We start from the raw sequence: 17,426 nt of genomic DNA on the forward strand, positions 1-17,426 counted from the left end.
TGGGAGAGAACACAGGATTTGAGTCTGAAAGTCTAGGTTCTTGTGCTTTTGCTACTTGCTGTGTGGCCTTAAGCAAGTTACTGTCCCTCACTGGGCCTCAATTTTCTCATCTGTAAAATAGAACTACTCTCGCCCATTTCTCCTAATTATTGTGAAGATAAAATTTGATAGACTATCAAACTCCTTTCTAAACTGTAAAACATTAGTCAAATGACATGTAGTATTAACAGTAATGCACGAACTTTTCACTGCATTTCCATTCTGTGAACACACTGTATTTTTCCCTCATGTCTTTGCTCCTTCCATTTGCTCCTCATTACTGACTTCCTGGGATACTTAGCAACACTCCCCTCCCCCCTCCAAGCTCAGTTCTCCCCTTCTCACTACCCCCTCTCCCCACACAGTTCAATTTCAGTCTCCATTTTAGGGCCCAGAGCAAATGCCTGGTCTTTTATGAAGTGCCCCCAAAGCAGCCAGGCAGAAGTCCTTCTCCTCTTCAAAACTCCCTCACCTTTAAATTTCCTGTTGGCTTTTCTCCACTCATCACCTTCTTAGTGGTGACCTTCTGGGGAACAGTCTGCATTTTTCTGCAAGAGGCCTGAGTTCCTCACACCTGCACCTGGAGTTAGCTGGAACTTAGCTCTGGAGCAGGGGCTCACAGGACGCCTCCCATCTATACTGTCTCTCGCTGAGGGTAGATTTATTGGGCAGTTTCTCTGTATTAGGGTTTTCTAGTCTGGCAGGAGGAGCTGGCTGGCTAGCAATCAGGATGCTGGAGGCAAGATCACCTCTGTGGGAGCCTCTTCCCTGGTAGACCAAATTCTGTCCCCAGCCCCCTCCCTCAGGCTCTCAGAACACATTGCCCTCCCCCTCCCCCCAGCTGTGTGCAGTTAGTCCTGTGGTGCAGGACACCGAGGCTTTAACTAGGTCTTTGAGAGTAGTAGGGCAGCCCTGGGCCCCTGTGGGATCTGCTATCCAGAGAAGTGGCCATGGTCCCCAAAGCACCCCCATCAGGTGTTCCGGCCTTCCCGGTCCAGATGCTCAAAGTCCCTCCCAGCCATCATCTCTATTTCGTGGCAAACCTGGGAGGCAGTTCTAAACTGTTAAGTTCAGAGAACAAATCGGGCATAAAGTCATCTGAAAGCATCCAAAAGCTTGAGAATAGAAGCCAGGCATCTTCACCCTGCCTAGGAAAGGATCTCCAACTAGGAAAGGATCCTAGTTGGAGAGAAAGGAAGATGTTTCTTAATTCATTTTACAAATACAAATCACACTCTCGTTCCGGTTCAACTCCAGGTTTGGCCCTGGGGATATGCTAGGGCACGAGACTAAACCCTCCCCTCTCACAGCTCTGGCAAAAATGCTGTATGACACAGCAGAATAAACATTGGGCAGTTGTAAAAAATCCTAAATGCGGAGTGGGAGCTGCAGCTGGCTGGGAACGCACTAGGGGGTCTGCCATTAAGAGCGGGCAGAGGAATCGATCCTGTGCTCTGGGATGTTCCGGAACCCCGGAGGGGGAGCAGGGTGTCAATGTGGGCTGCCGCTGATGCCCTGTGCAGTTTCATTTCTTATAAACACTGCGTTGGGAGGAAAGAGGCCTCAGCTCCCCGTCCGCCCCGTGGGCCCCATCCTCTAGGCGCGCGGGGGGTGGGGGTGGGGCTGGGGGGTAGGGCTCTGGTCCCCGGCAACAGCCACCACCCAGGGTGGGACTGAATAGGAGCAGCACCTTCCTCCCCCGCGCGAATGAGTCCTGCATCACCGCCTGTGCCCACTGTCGTTCTCCCAGACCCCCCCGCCCCACCCCGCAGGCTTCTTGGCCTTTAGGGGCGGAAGTAGTACCCCTGTTTCACCCTGGGGAATCTGAGTTTTGGTTTGGAGCCCCTCGCCCCCCAGTGACCCACGCTCACGCTGCCCGGGTCTGAGCTGGGTGTGTGTATTTGCAGGGGAGGGGGCACAAGTCCTTTGGGCCAACTTCCACATTCCTGATCAGCTCCGGCTGAGGGTGAGTTAGGGTGAGCAGCCGGCTCCGGGCTGGCTGGCTTCCTGGAAAGGGAGGGAAGGCGGGAGAAAAGGAAAGCCTCCCAGCGATGCAGCCCTGGTGGCTGCCTGAGACCGCCCCTCCCCCTCCCCAGCTGGCTGCCCCGCCCTCGCCAGGCGACTCACCTGCCCCGGGACCTGGCTACTTCCTCCTCCTTCCCCACCCAGCCTCCCGCTGCGGGCCTCAGTTTTGCAGCCAGCTCCGCAGCTACAGGCTGTGTGACCTCGGGCAAGTTACTAAACTTCTCTGTGTCCATTATCCCTCCCCCTCCACTCCCCCCACACACAGGCGAAGCTAGTAACACTATGGCTGCAGAGCCTTTTGTAAATGCCCCCGCCCTTACTTCTTATCGTCCCTTTCGCTCCCTCCCTCAGTCACCCGGGGCTGGCGGACACACAGTAGGCGCACAGAAATGGCGCCCACCTCTCTGTTGCAGCAGGGGAAAGTCGCGTTGCGTCCCCCTCGCTTGGGCACTGCGCCATCCGCTGCAGCCAGATTGACTCGGGCTAGACTCGCAGCTTTGCCCGCCGGAGGTCGGCGCCGAGCCGAGCTGGGGCACTCAGATGGCTCCCACCTCGGCTCATGCCTGCGCGCGGGGGAGCGGCGGGGGAGGGCCAGGCCGGCAGCCCAGTCCTGCTCAGCTCCCCAGCTCAGGCCTCGGCCCCCAGCCGGATTCCGCCAGGCCGCTCCGGAGGAGCGGGGCCTGGGTTTCGGTTTCTTGCAAACGCCGCGGCGACAGGGAAATCGAGGAGTTTCCGGGAACCGCGCCGGGAGTGCTGAGGTTCACGCGGCGGCGGGGGTGGGGGGGTGGAGGACGGAGGACGGGAGCGCGTCCAGTGTCGCGGCCAGTGGCCCTCTGGAAGTTCCAACGGGAGCTGGGGAAAACCGGCCCTGGAAAAGCCCCACCTGAATGCACCTGCCCCCAGCCGCCCCCCCCCCCCATGGTGTTCACGAAGAAGGGGCTATGGGGGTGTGTGAAGGGGCTGCATACCTAGGGCCAGAGGGGATTGTGCAACTGCAGGTGAAGTCTGAGGAATGGGAAGCCCCCCCAAAAAAGTCAGAGGTCCCCAGTTGTACCACTCGCTGTCACGTCCCGTTTTATTGTCTTCATTGCTCTTATCATTGCTAAAATTATCCCACTTGTGTACTTTATTTGTTGGGGGATTCCTCCTACTTGACTTGGAGCCGGGTAGGGTGTGGCCCTGCCTGCCTAGTCCAGTTTGCTGGGTTCCCAGGGCCGAGAACGGGGTAACCTCACGGAGGGGCTCAGTGAGAGCTTATGGAATGAGTAAAAAAATGGAGTGAGTTAGAGGCATCTAGAGTGGGCCTTGTGGCCTTCTGACCTTCTCCCAGGGGACCTCTAGTTCCAGCTCTCCTGGTCCCCTGGCCCAGTCAGATCTGGTAGAGGTCCTCGGTTGAAGGAGGTCCCTCTGTGTGGAAGAGGTCTCAGCCCCTGTGGAGGACGCCATCCGCAGCTCCTTGAGAACTGCCCAGCAGATGGGGTGGTTGGGTGGTGAGCAGACTGGAGTCATCACAAAGGAATGCTGGCTGTGGGGGTCGGCCACTTCCTTCCCTCCCCAGGGCTTGCAGCTCAAGCCAGGGATGATTGTGGATTGGGCCTGGATCCCAGCCAGGGAGGCTGGGAGTTTGGGACGGTGAGGCAGAGTTTAGGACTTCCCTGACCTCTTCAGAACAAAGCAATACATGGGGTCAATGTGGGCAGTATCACCTGCAAAGCGTCTCCTAAATTCTTGCTTTCAAGACCTCAAGTCTGTGATGGGGGTCTCCTTCCTTAAAGCCCTGAGACCATGACTCTTGGAAAAACAAACAAGTAGAGCACCACTCCCCCAAGAGCTGGGGGGCGGGGCAGATAGCAGTGGTTGCCACTCCCGGAGGCAGCCAGCTAGCCAGTGGAGGGACAGACAGACAGACAGACTGTCATGCAGGGACTCTGGTCCCGCTCCTGGGCCACCTCATTAAGCGCATCTTCTGTGTTACGACGCAACGCAGTGAGGAACATCCAGCCCACACGGCCGGCTGTAGCCTTCGCATCCTCCGGCAACAGCTCAGCTAGAACCTGCAGGGCCCTCTCCACTCTGGCCAGAGAGCCATCCATGTCCTCCCACCCCTTCTTGAGGGTCCAACTCCTGAGAACAGTGGCTACTGGGTACTGTGTGGGGGCCAGACGTCCTCCTGCTCAGAGTCAGACATCATTCCCACCTGGCCGGAATCCTGCTCGCTGTGCCAGGTGTCTGAGTGGGTGGAGGCCCTGCCGCAAGACATCCACAACTCCCGGAGCCCATGGCAGCAGCGGACCACCAAAAAGCAGGTGACGCCTGCCATGGCCAACAGGGTGGCGTGCCACCCGGAGGCTCGAGAGGACCACCAGTTCACCAAGGGGGTCACGTTTCTCCCCGGCAGATCGCATTTCCCGCTCCCGGCGCTGCTCCTCATGGGCTTCCCGAGACTGAGTGTTCATGTGCAGAAACTGCGCCACTGCCCTTCGGAGAGCTTTGGCCGGCACCTTTCCCTGCTGGCTGCACCATGGGTAATGCAGGATCTCTGCTCCCGCTCCCCACACAAGAACACAGGATATGGTGAGGCCAAAAACGAACACCAATGGAGCCATGGATAGGGAGTTCATACTACTATTTCTCACCGGCTGCTGGGTTGGAGACACAGGTAGCAGGAGCCACACAATGCGCAATCCGCCGTCCGCTTCTCTGCCAACCAACCAACCAACCCCCTAACGTAGCCACGGCAGTTATATCAGTGGCCAATGGCTAACTGGTTACAGCTGATGGAACATCTACTACCCGAGGCAGCACCTTTCCACGTGAGGTTGAGAGCCTGGAAACTGCTCTCTGGGACTCTGTCCCCACACAGACCCTCAAGCATCCCTCATCCAGGCCAGCATTGACTTCTGACCCAGGCTCAGGATCAGGTGGCTGGCCTGGGAGAGGGCCAGGGAAACTCCAAATGCTGCAAGACGAGAGCCTGTGCTGTGCACACAGCCCCTGGTGACACTGGTGACTCAGACTGGGAATCCCAATTCCAGGGGCTGTCCTGGAAATAGGATAATGAGGGGGTGCCCCTGAGGGGCCCAGTGACCATGGCAGCAGTTTAGTGAGGCCCCAAACCAAATAGGTTATTGTCCCCTTCTCCAGTGGTCCAAGGGTGGACTCACGGACGCTGGTCCTCTTCCTAGTCCAAATAGTGTCTTTGAGGCAGGGAGCCTAAGCATGATCCTAGCCTATAAGTTTGATTTGGGAGAGGACTACCTGGTCTTCAGAGTATCTGTGTTGGACTCCATTTGAAGTCACATTTCAGAAATAGTAGATGTAGCTTAAGCTAGCAAATATCAACAGGAACGTGTCTTGGTAGCTTAGACTCAGCAAGTGCTGAGTTATAGGCACATTCATGGAAGGAAAGCAGGGCAAGAGGCAGGAGAAGAATGGAATGGCCCTGTTGGGTACTCTGTCCTGAATACTCTGGCTGAGCACAGCAGGAGCCCTGAGAACCAGTTGGCTTGGATGGGGATGGGTGGATGGATGATGGATTCAGTTTGTCTCAGCAGCATGCACATTTCCCCGAGATGATCTTGGTAACAAGACAGTTTCCACAGAAACTTGTGAATGCCCTAAACGGGGCGGGTGTAGGAGGGAGGGGCATGGGCTCCCTGAGCATCACCATGATCCGATCCGTCTGGTTCTTTCCCTCCCTTTCCCATTGCCCTGTTCACATGTGTGGCCTCTTTAAGTCCTGCAAAGAGACTGGGAGTCCAGTGACAAGGGCCAGCCAGCCACAGAACAAGGGGAGGGGGCTTTTAACATCAGGTGGGTGCTCTCTTCCTCTTCTGAAAGGTAGGTCCAAAAAGGGGCTCCATTTAGATAAGATCTCAACGAGGTGTGAGAGGTTCCAGTCCTTTCTCTGCATGAATAAGTCTTCAGGAAAGCATCTGTTGACCGACTGGCTGACGGGTAGGAGGGGTGAAGTGTCAGCAGAGACCCATCTGTCTGGATGCTCCGGGAGAAAGCATGATTCTCTGCTCTCCAGCTTGAGGTGATACAGTGTGTGTTACCGTGTCAGATAGCCAACGTGAAATGCTGCTCTGGGAGTATTTCAGAGCACTGGATCCATAGTGTGGGGCAAAATGGACCACAGTATGCTGGGAGGAGCTCTGAGCAAATGGGCTTCTGGTGGGAACAGCCCAAGTAAAAGCCTGGCGGCTCAAAAATGCAGGATATATCCTTCTTATGGTGTAGCTGCCACAGGAGCTGAGGCTGGACAAGCCAGTGGGGGCCACACTGTGAAGAAATCTGAGTGCTGTCAGGAGACCATCCTGGCAGACAGGGAGCTTCTTGGGACAGGACTCATGCTTCCTCCCCTTTTGGAGAACCAGGGTCTGTCATCAGACATTTGTCGAAGTCAATTCTAGGGCCTGTGGTAACCGGGAGTATGACTTGTGCTTTAGAAAACTTCCTGTGGCTGCCGGGGAGGATGAAGCATGCGGCACACAGAGGGACGAGAGCTAGGTAAACAGTTTCCTAGGCCACAGAACTTGAGGAGACACTCTCAGGGGCCAACTCTATCCTTGCATGACCCTGAGAGTGAGTGTCTCCTTAAATTTTGCCCCCTAGACACTTACTTGCCTCGCCCTAGTCTGAGACCTTGCTGCATCTCGGAGTCAGGGTAATGGACAGGAGGCAGCTCATGTGATCCAGGTGGACTGGGGCTGTGGCCATAGGAGGGAGAAAAGCAGGCCTGCTTGAGAGCAGGATCAGAGCACAGGCTTTGGCGATGCCCAGATGTGGGATATGTTGGAGCAGGACCCTTCCGAGGCCCTCCCTAGGTTTTCCATTTTGGGAGAAGTGTAGGGTGACCCCCACTCAGCCAAAGGGGTGTGTATACCTACAGCAAGGGCCAAAGCAAGACAATGAGCCTTGGGTGTGGTCCTAAGTTGAGTCCGGGAGTTGAGGGTATTGAGCTAAAGAGAGTAGAGCAAGAGGTAGGAGGTTACAGCCTACCCCAGGAATGGCCAGGTCACTGGTGACCACAGCTAGAACCTGAAATGATACACCAAGACTGCTCCGCCATGCCCTTTGACACTGGGTGTGTCGACACAACAGGCAGGGAAGGCTGTATAAGGGTGCCCCCACTGCTGGATGGGGCATGTCTATCAATCCATCATCCCTCTGCTGTCCTGCAGGACCAGAGTCCATCCCAGGTCCACCTGTGTTCCCAGGAGGTTGAGCAGTTTGGCTCCTGCAGCCTTACTCCTGGAACCTCTGACCCTGTGGGAACAGTGCCCCCTGCTGGCGAACAGAGAGCAACCTCCTGGCACTTCCTGTCTTGGGGGAGAGTAAAGGGGTTGAAGGGAGAGAGAAGGGTGCAGGAACAATGCTGGCTCAAAGGGCAGGGACAGGAATTGAGAACGAACTCTGATTAAAGCAGATAGGCAGGTGCCACCTGCTTCCTGGTCAGCAGTTTTGGAGCAGGTACCAGAGAGCAGGGACCCAAGCAAAGGCAGAGAACGAAGAGCCTGTCCTCTCCCCGCACATCATGGCCCAGGAAGACCTGCATCCCAGGCTGAGCACACGTCTCCTCAGGTGGGCTCAGGCCCCCCTCAGATTCCCTCAGAGTAAGCCCCATGGGCCGCATAGAGGATTTGGCCTGGGGCTGAGGGCCAAAGGACAGGGCTGTGAAGGGACAGTGTCCTCGGCAAGCTAAAATGAGGAAGAGTCATTCCCTGACAGAATTCCTGCCCCAGATATCCAATCCAGGCTGGGAATGGAGGCAGGGACATGGCAGCAGAACAGAGAGAGTCCATGAGCAGCTGCCTGGTTCCTCAGATTCAAACCTTATCTGGACTCACTCCCCGTCCTGAGTGAGCCCCAGGCCAGGGCCTCCGGTCATAGGGACCAATTTGGAGTGTGGGATGAGATGCCCAGTGGACAGGAGTGAGAAGACTCCATGTGTGCTGCCTCCGTCCCTTACTTCTGAGCCAGGAAGTCCACAAGCAGGGCCACACCCTGGGCAGCCACATCCCAGAAATTTCTGCCACAGAAAAAGAGGTGTCATTCCCTGATGAGCCCTGCCCACCCAAGGCCCTGCCATCTGGAGTCCCCACCTCAGATAAGAAGCTTCTAGGAGTTTGTTTACATCATGGCTCTTAGTTACAGTGAAGGCTGAGGCTTCACCTGGCTCCTGGGAGCCCAGGCAGGGGTCTTGACCCCATGGAAACTTCTCTCCCAAGCCAAGATAGTGTGGGTGGCCACTGTTCTCTTTAGGACTCAAAGTGGGCCAGGTGTTCAAGAAAGCAGCTCCTCAGCCTGCCCCAAGTGTGGCCCTGCAGCCATCCTGATTCTCCAGGGCAATGTAAGCTCCCCACAGAGGGTCCTTCGCCCACTCATCTACTGGGCTGTCAGGGACGGGTGAGGCCTGTGGGAGAGCCTCTGAAGAGCAGAAACTGGCACTGTGTGTTGAAGGCTTTACGCCACATGGCCTGGGAGCAGCTGGGAGCCATAGGGGCAACAAGCTGTCACCAGTTCATGGGAGGGCTGAACCACCATGCTGAGGATTGTGGGATGGGAAAATCAGCTTGCAGACCCCAGGAAGTACAGGAGCAGAGGAGACAGCAGATGAGGACAAAAGGGTCTCATTTCCTGACAAGTAGGCCTTGTGAAGGCCTTTGGGCTCTGCTTGTCAACTGTACCATTGCCTCATGTGCATGCTCTGTGGGCGTAACAGCCCCAGCCACCAAGGTAAGGCTGTCCCTTGGGTAGGAGCCCATGCCACAGCCAGGGACATGGCAACTCTGTCACAAGTTCCCAAAACACTTCTAGAGAAATTGATCTCTTTTAGGCTAGTCTGCAAATTTTCTCTTGTCATTTTCCCACATGTGTGTGTTTTCTCTCCCTCTTCTTGCCAAGGGATGCTTCTTGACCATTGTTGCCATGGGGATGGATTACTTGACAAATTCAGACAGTGAACATTCACTCTGTGGCAGGTACCAGGCACAGAGGTAGGAGTTAGGGGCACAGACGCTGTAAGAATTTATTGGGACCAGGCAGAGCTATAGACACGAGGATTTATTGGGACCAGGCAGAGCTATAGACACGAGGAGTATAGACACACACAAGTCAAAGTCCCTGCTTTCATGAGACATATTCTAGTGGAGGCAGGCAATGAACAACAGGGAAAATGCCATATTGTAAGAACTATCCTGCAGAGAAATAAAATAGCAAGATGTCATAGAGAGTGTGGAGGTAGATACTCTAGATTTGGTATGCAAGGAATGTCTGTCTGAAGTGGTGACATTTTAACTTTCTGTATGACAGAAGAGTCGTATTGTGTAGAACAGGGCAAATAGTGCTCCAGGCAGAGGGAATAGCTAAGCTAGTGCAAAGGCCTTGGGACGGGAAGCTCTGTGTGTTTGGGGGGAAAGATCGTTGTGGCTACAGCATGGTGTGCAGGAGGGAGAATGACAGACGATGGCACCAGTAAGATGGTCAGGGATCAGATAATGTGGGTGGGGCATTTGGGGTCCATTGTCAGGGCCTTGAGTTTGATGCCAAGGGAATAGAGAGCCTTTGAAGGATGTTATGGATAGAGGTGAAATGATGCAGTGTGCATTTTTTAAATGTTCACTGGCTGCTGTTTGCAGACTGGACTGTAGGCCAGTCCAAGTCTTTGTGCAAATGTGGAAACAAGAAAACCACGATGGAGGCCAGAGTAGGCGGATGACTCAAGAGAGATGAACCAGAGTGGTGGTAGTATCCATGGGAAAAATAGGAAATGGATCCAGGCAGAATATGGAGGGAAAGTCAAACAGAGATGACCAAAAGTGGAGAAAATATTTGCAAATCATATTCCAATAAAGGACTTGTATATAAAGAATGATTACTATTCAACAATAAGAAAACAACACAGTTTTTCAAATGGCCAGAAGATTTGAATGAATATTTCACCAAAGAAGATATACAGATATACAGGCAAATAAGTACATGAAAAGGTGCTCAACATCATTAGTCATTAAGGACATGCAAATTAAAACTTCAGTCTACTACATGTCCACTACAAACCACTGCATATCCACTTGGAAGGCTAAATGAAAAAGACTAACTATGCCAAGTGTTGGCAATGCCATAGAGCCCCCTGGAATGCCCCTGAGCTACTGGCAGGAATGTAATATGATACAACTACTTTGGAAAACATTTTGGCAGTTTCCTAAAAAAAAAAAAATACACCTGCCAGATAACCTAGCTTTTCCATCCCTAGGTATTTATCCAAAATAAACGAAAGTATGTGTCTACACAAAGACTTGTACTTGATTGTTCATAGCAACTTAATTAGTAACAAGCAAAAACTGGAAACAAAAATGACCGTCAACAAGAGAATGGATAGATTGTAGCATATCTATACAATGGCATACCACATGGCAATATAAAGGAATGAAGTAGGTAACATGAAGTAAACATACTCATTGCACCCTGTCTCTCCTACTAAATATAGCAATAAAACTTGGACAGAATGGATGGAGGACTGAAGAGCAGGTATGAGTAGTAACAGGTGAATTTGGGAAGAAAATCTGAATTTGGAGTACCACTGAACTGGGGATGAGTTTCCCATTTTCCCTCCACTACTCCCTGGGCTGGACTGAAAGCAGTCTGAAAGTTGAAAGTGGGCAACAGGGCACAGACAGTGAAAAGTCTAGGAGAAGCCCTTTAGTTCTGATTTGAAGAATGGGAAAGGAACTCCTAATGCTGAAAGAGAATGAGGAAATACCCTCCCTTATAAATTGTCTTCATTCTCTCATGCTCCAGCTCCCTAACATTCCTGCCGCAGTGCCATCTGAAGCTTGCAGGCACCTAAAACTCTAAGGGAGGGAAACTTTGATTGGAGGAGTCCCAAGAGATTTGGGAAAACCCGAGTTGCTCACTCTTGCTCTCTCTCGCTCCATCCATTTGCTACTTGGTCCTGGATGAGGGCACAGTTGCAGAAAGTACACAGCAGAGCAAAGTAAATAAAACTGCAGCTTTTTGTCCAGAGGACCAAGAAGAGGAGCCCCAGGGAATCCCAAAGCACCAAGGAGATTGCGGAGAAGGAGGAACTCAGAAAACTGGCCCCATAAAGTTGTTTATGAACTCCTGGCTCACCTCCGAGGTGAGTAAATGTGTTTTTGATCCTAAGCAGCATACCAAGTACTTAGAACCGAACTAAAGGATCAACCACCACCCTGTTCTCAGACTGACCACTGGAGGGTGCACATACCGGACAAATCTAAACAGCACTGCAAAGTCTTTGAAAATGGAACTAACATTGAAACCACAATCCACAGAAGGCTGGTCAGAACTTGTGGCCTGAGCTCAAGAGTCAATTGCCTGCTCTTATATAAATATCAACGTTCTTCATAGTATTCAAACAAGACCCAGTCTCATAAAATTCAAAACGTCTAGGATTCAAAACAAAATTACTTGGCATACGAAGATCCAGGAAAATCTAAATTTGTATGGCAAAAGCCTATCAAAAAAGGCCAACAGTGAGATGTTGGAATTAAGTAACAGACTTTAAGATACTATAATGAAAATACTCCAAAAAGTAAGGGCAAACATTCTTGAAATGAATGGAAAGAGAAAGTCGTAACCAAGCAAAAGAAGATGTAAAAAATAAAGAAATACTCGTACAAATTTTAGAACTTAAAAATACAAAATTCAAAATTTAAATACTCGCTGGCTAAGCTTAAGAACAAAATAGGACCTAGGACATAGGAATGAGCCAAAGATAGCCCAATAAAGATGAGCCAATCTGAATAACAGTGAGAAAAAAATTTATTTTAAAGAATAGAGTCTCAAAAATAATATCAGAAGGCTTAACTTTCATGTCATTGGAGTTCCAGAAAGAGAGGGAAAAGAGTGCAGTGAAGACAAAAATATTTGAAGAAATAATGACTGAAAACTTCAAATTTGGCGAAGGAAATAAACCTACAGATTAGTTTCATTATGATATATTTGGGCATGGATTTCTTTGGTTTATGCTGTTTGGGGCTTGCTGAGATTTTCTTTTTTTAATCTTTTTCTCACTGTTACTCAGATTGGTATTGGGAAAACTGGATAACCACATGCAGAAAAATGAAATTGGACCCGTATCTTACACCACTCACAAAAATTAACTAAAAATGGACCAAAGACTTAAACATAAGACATGAAGCTATAAAAACTTCTAGAAGAAAACACAGGGAAGAAGCTGCTTGACATTTGCCTTGGCAATGATTTTTTGGATATGACACCAAAAGCACAAACAACAAAAGAAAAAAACAAGTGGGACTACATCGAACTTAAAACTTTTACACAGCAAAAGAAACAGTCAACAAAATAAAAAGGCAGCCTACAGAATGGAGAAAACTTTTTCATACCATATCAGGGAGTGAATATCCAAAGTTAATAAAGAACTCATACAATTAAAAATAAAACAATTCAATTAAAAATAAAACAATTCAATTAAAAAACGGCAGAGGAACTAAATATTTTTCCAAAGATGACATCCAAATGGCCAATAGGTACATGAAAAGGTGCTCAACGTCTCTAATCATCAGGGAAATGCAAATCGAAAACACGATGAGATATCACCTCATACCTGTAAGAATGGTGATCACAAAGAAGACAAGAGATACCAAGTGTTGGGGAGGATGTGGAGAAAAGGGAACCCTTGTGCACTATTGGTGAGATTGTAAACTGGTTCAGCCATTATTGAGAACAGTATGAAGGTTCCTCAAAAAATAAAACTGCCATATGATCCAGCGAACCCACTTCTGGGTATATATCCAAATGAAATGAAAACAGGATATCAAAAAGATACAGGCATACCTTGTTTTAATTGTGCTTCTCTTTATTGTACTTCACGGATACTGTGTCTTCATCATCATTGAGGCCAGACCCTCCACCAGCCAAAAATTACGACTCACTGAGGGCTCAGATGATGGTTAGGATTTTAAAGCAATTTTAAAAATTAAAGTATGTACATTTCTTTAGACACAATGCTACTATGCACTTCACAGACTACACTGTAGTGTAAACATAACTTTTATATGCAGTGGGAAACCAAAAAATTTGTGTGACTCACTTTATTGTGATATTTCCCTTACTGCAGTGGTCTGGAACCCAACCCGCAATATCTCCAAGGTATGTCTGTATCTGCACTCCCATGTTCATTGCAGCATTATTCACAATAGCCAAAATACGGAAACAACCTAAGTGTTTGTCAATGGATGGATGGATAAAAAAGATGTGGTATATTTATACAATTGAATACTATTCAGCCATGAGAAAAAAGGAAATTCTGCCATTTGCAACAACATGGATGGACCTTGAGGACATTATGCTAAGTGAGATAAGTCAGACAGAGAAAGACAAATACTGTGTGATATCTCTTATATGTGGAATCCTAAAAAACCAAAATCATAAAAGCAGAGAGTAACATGGTAGTTATGGGGCCTGGGAGGGCGGGGAGGTGGGAGAGATATTGTTTAAGTGACAAACTTGCAACTAGTAGATAAGTAAGTCCTGGAGACCTAATACACAGTACAGTGACTATAGACAATAAAAATGTATTATAAACATGAATAGATAAAAGTATTAGCTAATGCTACTATGGCAATCAAATTGCAATATACCAATGTGTTGTACACCTTAAACTTATGTAAATATAACTCAATAAAAAATGAAAAATAAAATACAAATAAAAACTTACTATAATGCTACAATGATCAAAACGGTATGGTATCAAAAAATCGCGCCGGCCGGCTGCTCGAGCCACACTGTCGTCTGGCTGATCCGTGGTGTTCGTTGCCGAATAGCGGACCCGCAGCCTGTGCTCCCCTGCGCCGTCTCCTGTGGAAGACTGAGCCGGCTGTGTAGCTTTCTCCCTTTGTCTCATAACGATGTCCACCAACGAGAATGCTAATTCACCAGCTGCCCAGCTTAACAGATTCAAGAACAAGGGAAAAGACAGTACAGAAATGAGGCGGCGCCGAATAGAAGTTAATGTAGAGCTGAGGAAAGCTAAGAAAGATGACCAGATGCTGAAAAGGAGAAATGTGAGCTCGTTTCCTGATGATGCTACTTCTCCACTGCAGGAAAATCGCAACAACCAGGGCACTGTAAATTGGTCTGTTGAGGATATTGTCAAAGGCATAAATAGCAACAATTTGGAAAGCCAGCTCCAAGCTACTCAAGCTGCCAGGAAACTGCTTTCTAGGGAAAAACAGCCACCAATAGACAACATCATCCGGGCTGGTTTGATCCCCAAATTTGTGTCCTTCTTGGCTAGAACTGATTGTAGTCCCATTCAGTTTGAATCTGCTTGGGCCCTCACTAACATTGCTTCTGGAACATCAGAACAGACCAAGGCTGTAGTAGATGGAGGTGCTATCCCAGCATTCATTTCCCTATTGGCATCGCCCCATGCTCACATCAGTGAACAAGCCGTATGGGCTCTAGGAAACATTGCAGGTGATGGTTCGGTTTTCCGAGACTTGGTTATCAAGTATGGTGCTGTTGACCCACTGTTGGCTCTTCTTGCGGTTCCTGATATGTCATCTTTAGCATGTGGTTACTTACGTAATCTTACTTGGACACTTTCAAACCTGTGTCGCAACAAGAACCCTGCGCCCCCGTTAGATGCTGTTGAACAAATTCTTCCTACTTTAGTTCGTCTCCTGCATTACGATGATCCAGAAGTGTTAGCAGATAGCTGCTGGGCCATTTCCTACCTTACTGATGGTCCAAATGAACGAATTGAAATGGTCGTGAAAACAGGAGTCGTGCCTCAACTTGTGAAGCTCCTAGGAGCTACTGAATTGCCAATTGTGACTCCTGCACTAAGAGCCATTGGAAAATATTGTCACTGGGACCGATGAACAGACTCAGGTTGTCATAGATGCGGGAGCACTTACTGTCTTTCCCAGCCTGCTAACAAACTCCAAAACTAATATCCAGAAGGAAGCCACGTGGACAATGTCAAACATCACAGCTGGCCGCCAGGACCAGATACAGCAAGTTGTGAACCATGGATTAGTCCCATTCCTCATTGGTATTCTCTCTAAGGCAGACTTTAAGACACAAAAGGAAGCTGTATGGGCTGTGACCAACTATACAAGTGGTGGAACAGTTGAACAAATTGTGTACCTTGTTCATTGTGGCATAATAGAACCATTGATGAACCTCTTAACTGCGAAAGATACCAAAATTATTCTGGTTATTCTGGATGCCATTTCAAATATCTTTCAGGCTGCGGAGAAACTAGGCGAAACTGAGAAACTTAGTATAATGATTGAAGAATGTGGAGGTTTGGACAAAATTGAAGCTCTGCAAAACCATGAAAATGAGTCTGTGTACAAAGCTTCATTAAACTTGATTGAGAAGTATTTCTCTGTAGAGGAAGAGGAAGACCAAAATGTTGTGCCAGAAACTACCTCTGACGGCTACACATTCCAAGTTCAGGATGGCGCTTCTGGGACCTTTAACTTTTAAATTGTACAGCGGAGGCATAAAACTGTTGTGTGCTATGGTATAAGTTTGTCTTACTGTTTCCCTACTAAGAATTCTTTTTAAATGTGGTTTGTTATTGTAGCACTTTTTACAACAAAACTATACTTGAACAGTTCCAAACTGTACATACTGTACGAAGCTTCTCTCGATGGGTTTCTTATTTCTATGGAATTTCATATCTTGCAGTGTCCTGTAAATAAAGATTCAATTCCACCCTTTCGTTACTTCAAAAAAAAAAAAACAAAAAAAAAAAAACAGTATGGTATTGACACAAACATAAATATACATATGTTTATTTAATTTATAGTTATACTACATGAAACAGAATTGAGAGTACCCTTACATTTACAGTCAATTCATTTTCAATAAAAGTGCCAATGTGATTCAATTAATTAACTCAAAATGGATTACTACATCGAAATGGATTAACTACAAATGGTACTGGGACAATTGAATAGCCATATGCATAAAGAAGAATTTATAGGGCAGCCAGTTTTGCTCAGTGGTTAGAGCAAGGTGCTCATAACACCAAGGTCACCGGTTCAAGTCCCACATGGGCCAGTGAACTGCACCTTCCACAACTAGATTGAAAAGAACGACTTGACTTGGAGCTGAGCTGCGCCCCCCACAACTAGATTGAAAAACAACGACTTGACATCCGGGAAAAACACACTATTCCCCAATATTCCCCAATTTAAAAAAAAAAAAAAAGAAGGATTTATATACTTACACATAAAAATTAACTCAAAATGGATTATAGATCTAAATGTAAGAGCTAAAACTATAAAATGTTTAGAAGGAAACATAGGAGAATATCTTTGTGACCTTGGATTAAACAAAGATTTCTCAGCTATGATGCCAAAAGCACAATACGTAAATGAAGAATTGACAAAGTGGACTTACAACACTTGTTTCTCAAAAGACATCATCAAGAAAATAGAAAGCCAAGCCATACACTTGAAAATATTTGCAAATCCTGCATTAGATAAAGGCCTGATAGCTAAAATAGATAAAGACCTTAGAAGGAAGAAATAAGAAAAAGAAAAGAAATGACAAATGAGAGAATGAACAGAAAACAAAATATAATGGCAGGCTCAGGCCATCATATATCAATAATTACATTATACACAAATGTTTTGACATCATTAGCCATTAGGTAAATGTAAATTAAAATATGATGAGATACCACTACACGTCTATTAGAATGGTTAAAATAAAAAATATCAGCAAGATTAAGTGCTGGTGAGAAGATGGAGCAGCTGGAATTCTCATACACTGCAGAAGGAAACACAAAATGATACAGCCACTTGCAAAAACAGTTTGGCAGTATCTTATAAAGTTAAACATACACTTACTACATGATCCAGCAATCCTATTTCTAGGTATTTATCCTAGAGAAATGAAGATGTATGTTCACACAAATACCTGTACACAAATGGTTATAGCGGCTCTATTCATCATTGTCAAATACTGGAAGCCACTCAAATGTCCAACAAGTGAATGGGTAAACAAACTCATACTTTCATACAATGAAATACTACAGAGCAAAAAGAAAAAGGAGGAGGAGGAGGAGGAAGAGATGGTGGAAAAATAGAAAAGAGGAGAAGGAGAAAAAGAAATGAACACAAAATTTGGATGAATTTCTAAGTCATTATGCTGAGTAAAAAACAGCCGGTCTCAAAAGGCTACATACTGCCTAATTCCAGTGATATGACAGTCTCGAAAAGACAAAACTATATTGATGGAGATCAGATCAGTAGTTCCCAGGGGTTCCGGGTGGAAGGAGGTGGGACTACAAGGGATAGGTAACTCCAGGGAATTTTTTGTTCTTTATCCTG

At 47.8% G+C, this 17,426-nt stretch overlaps 1 protein-coding gene across 1 annotated transcript; it reads left to right on the forward strand.

The window, feature by feature from the left end:
• Positions 1-13,872: 13,872 nt before the first annotated feature.
• Positions 13,873-15,801, forward strand: LOC117016400 (importin subunit alpha-1-like). The gene is given in 2 exon segments (XM_033095593.1): positions 13,873-14,933; positions 14,935-15,801. Coding segments are annotated over 2 exon segments (1,590 nt in total). The 5' UTR covers positions 13,873-13,979; the 3' UTR covers positions 15,571-15,801.
• The last annotated feature ends 1,625 nt before the right edge of the window (positions 15,802-17,426 follow it).

This window comes from Rhinolophus ferrumequinum, chromosome 24 (genome assembly GCF_004115265.2).
Source record: "Rhinolophus ferrumequinum isolate MPI-CBG mRhiFer1 chromosome 24, mRhiFer1_v1.p, whole genome shotgun sequence".
Taxonomy (NCBI): domain Eukaryota; kingdom Metazoa; phylum Chordata; class Mammalia; order Chiroptera; family Rhinolophidae; genus Rhinolophus; species Rhinolophus ferrumequinum.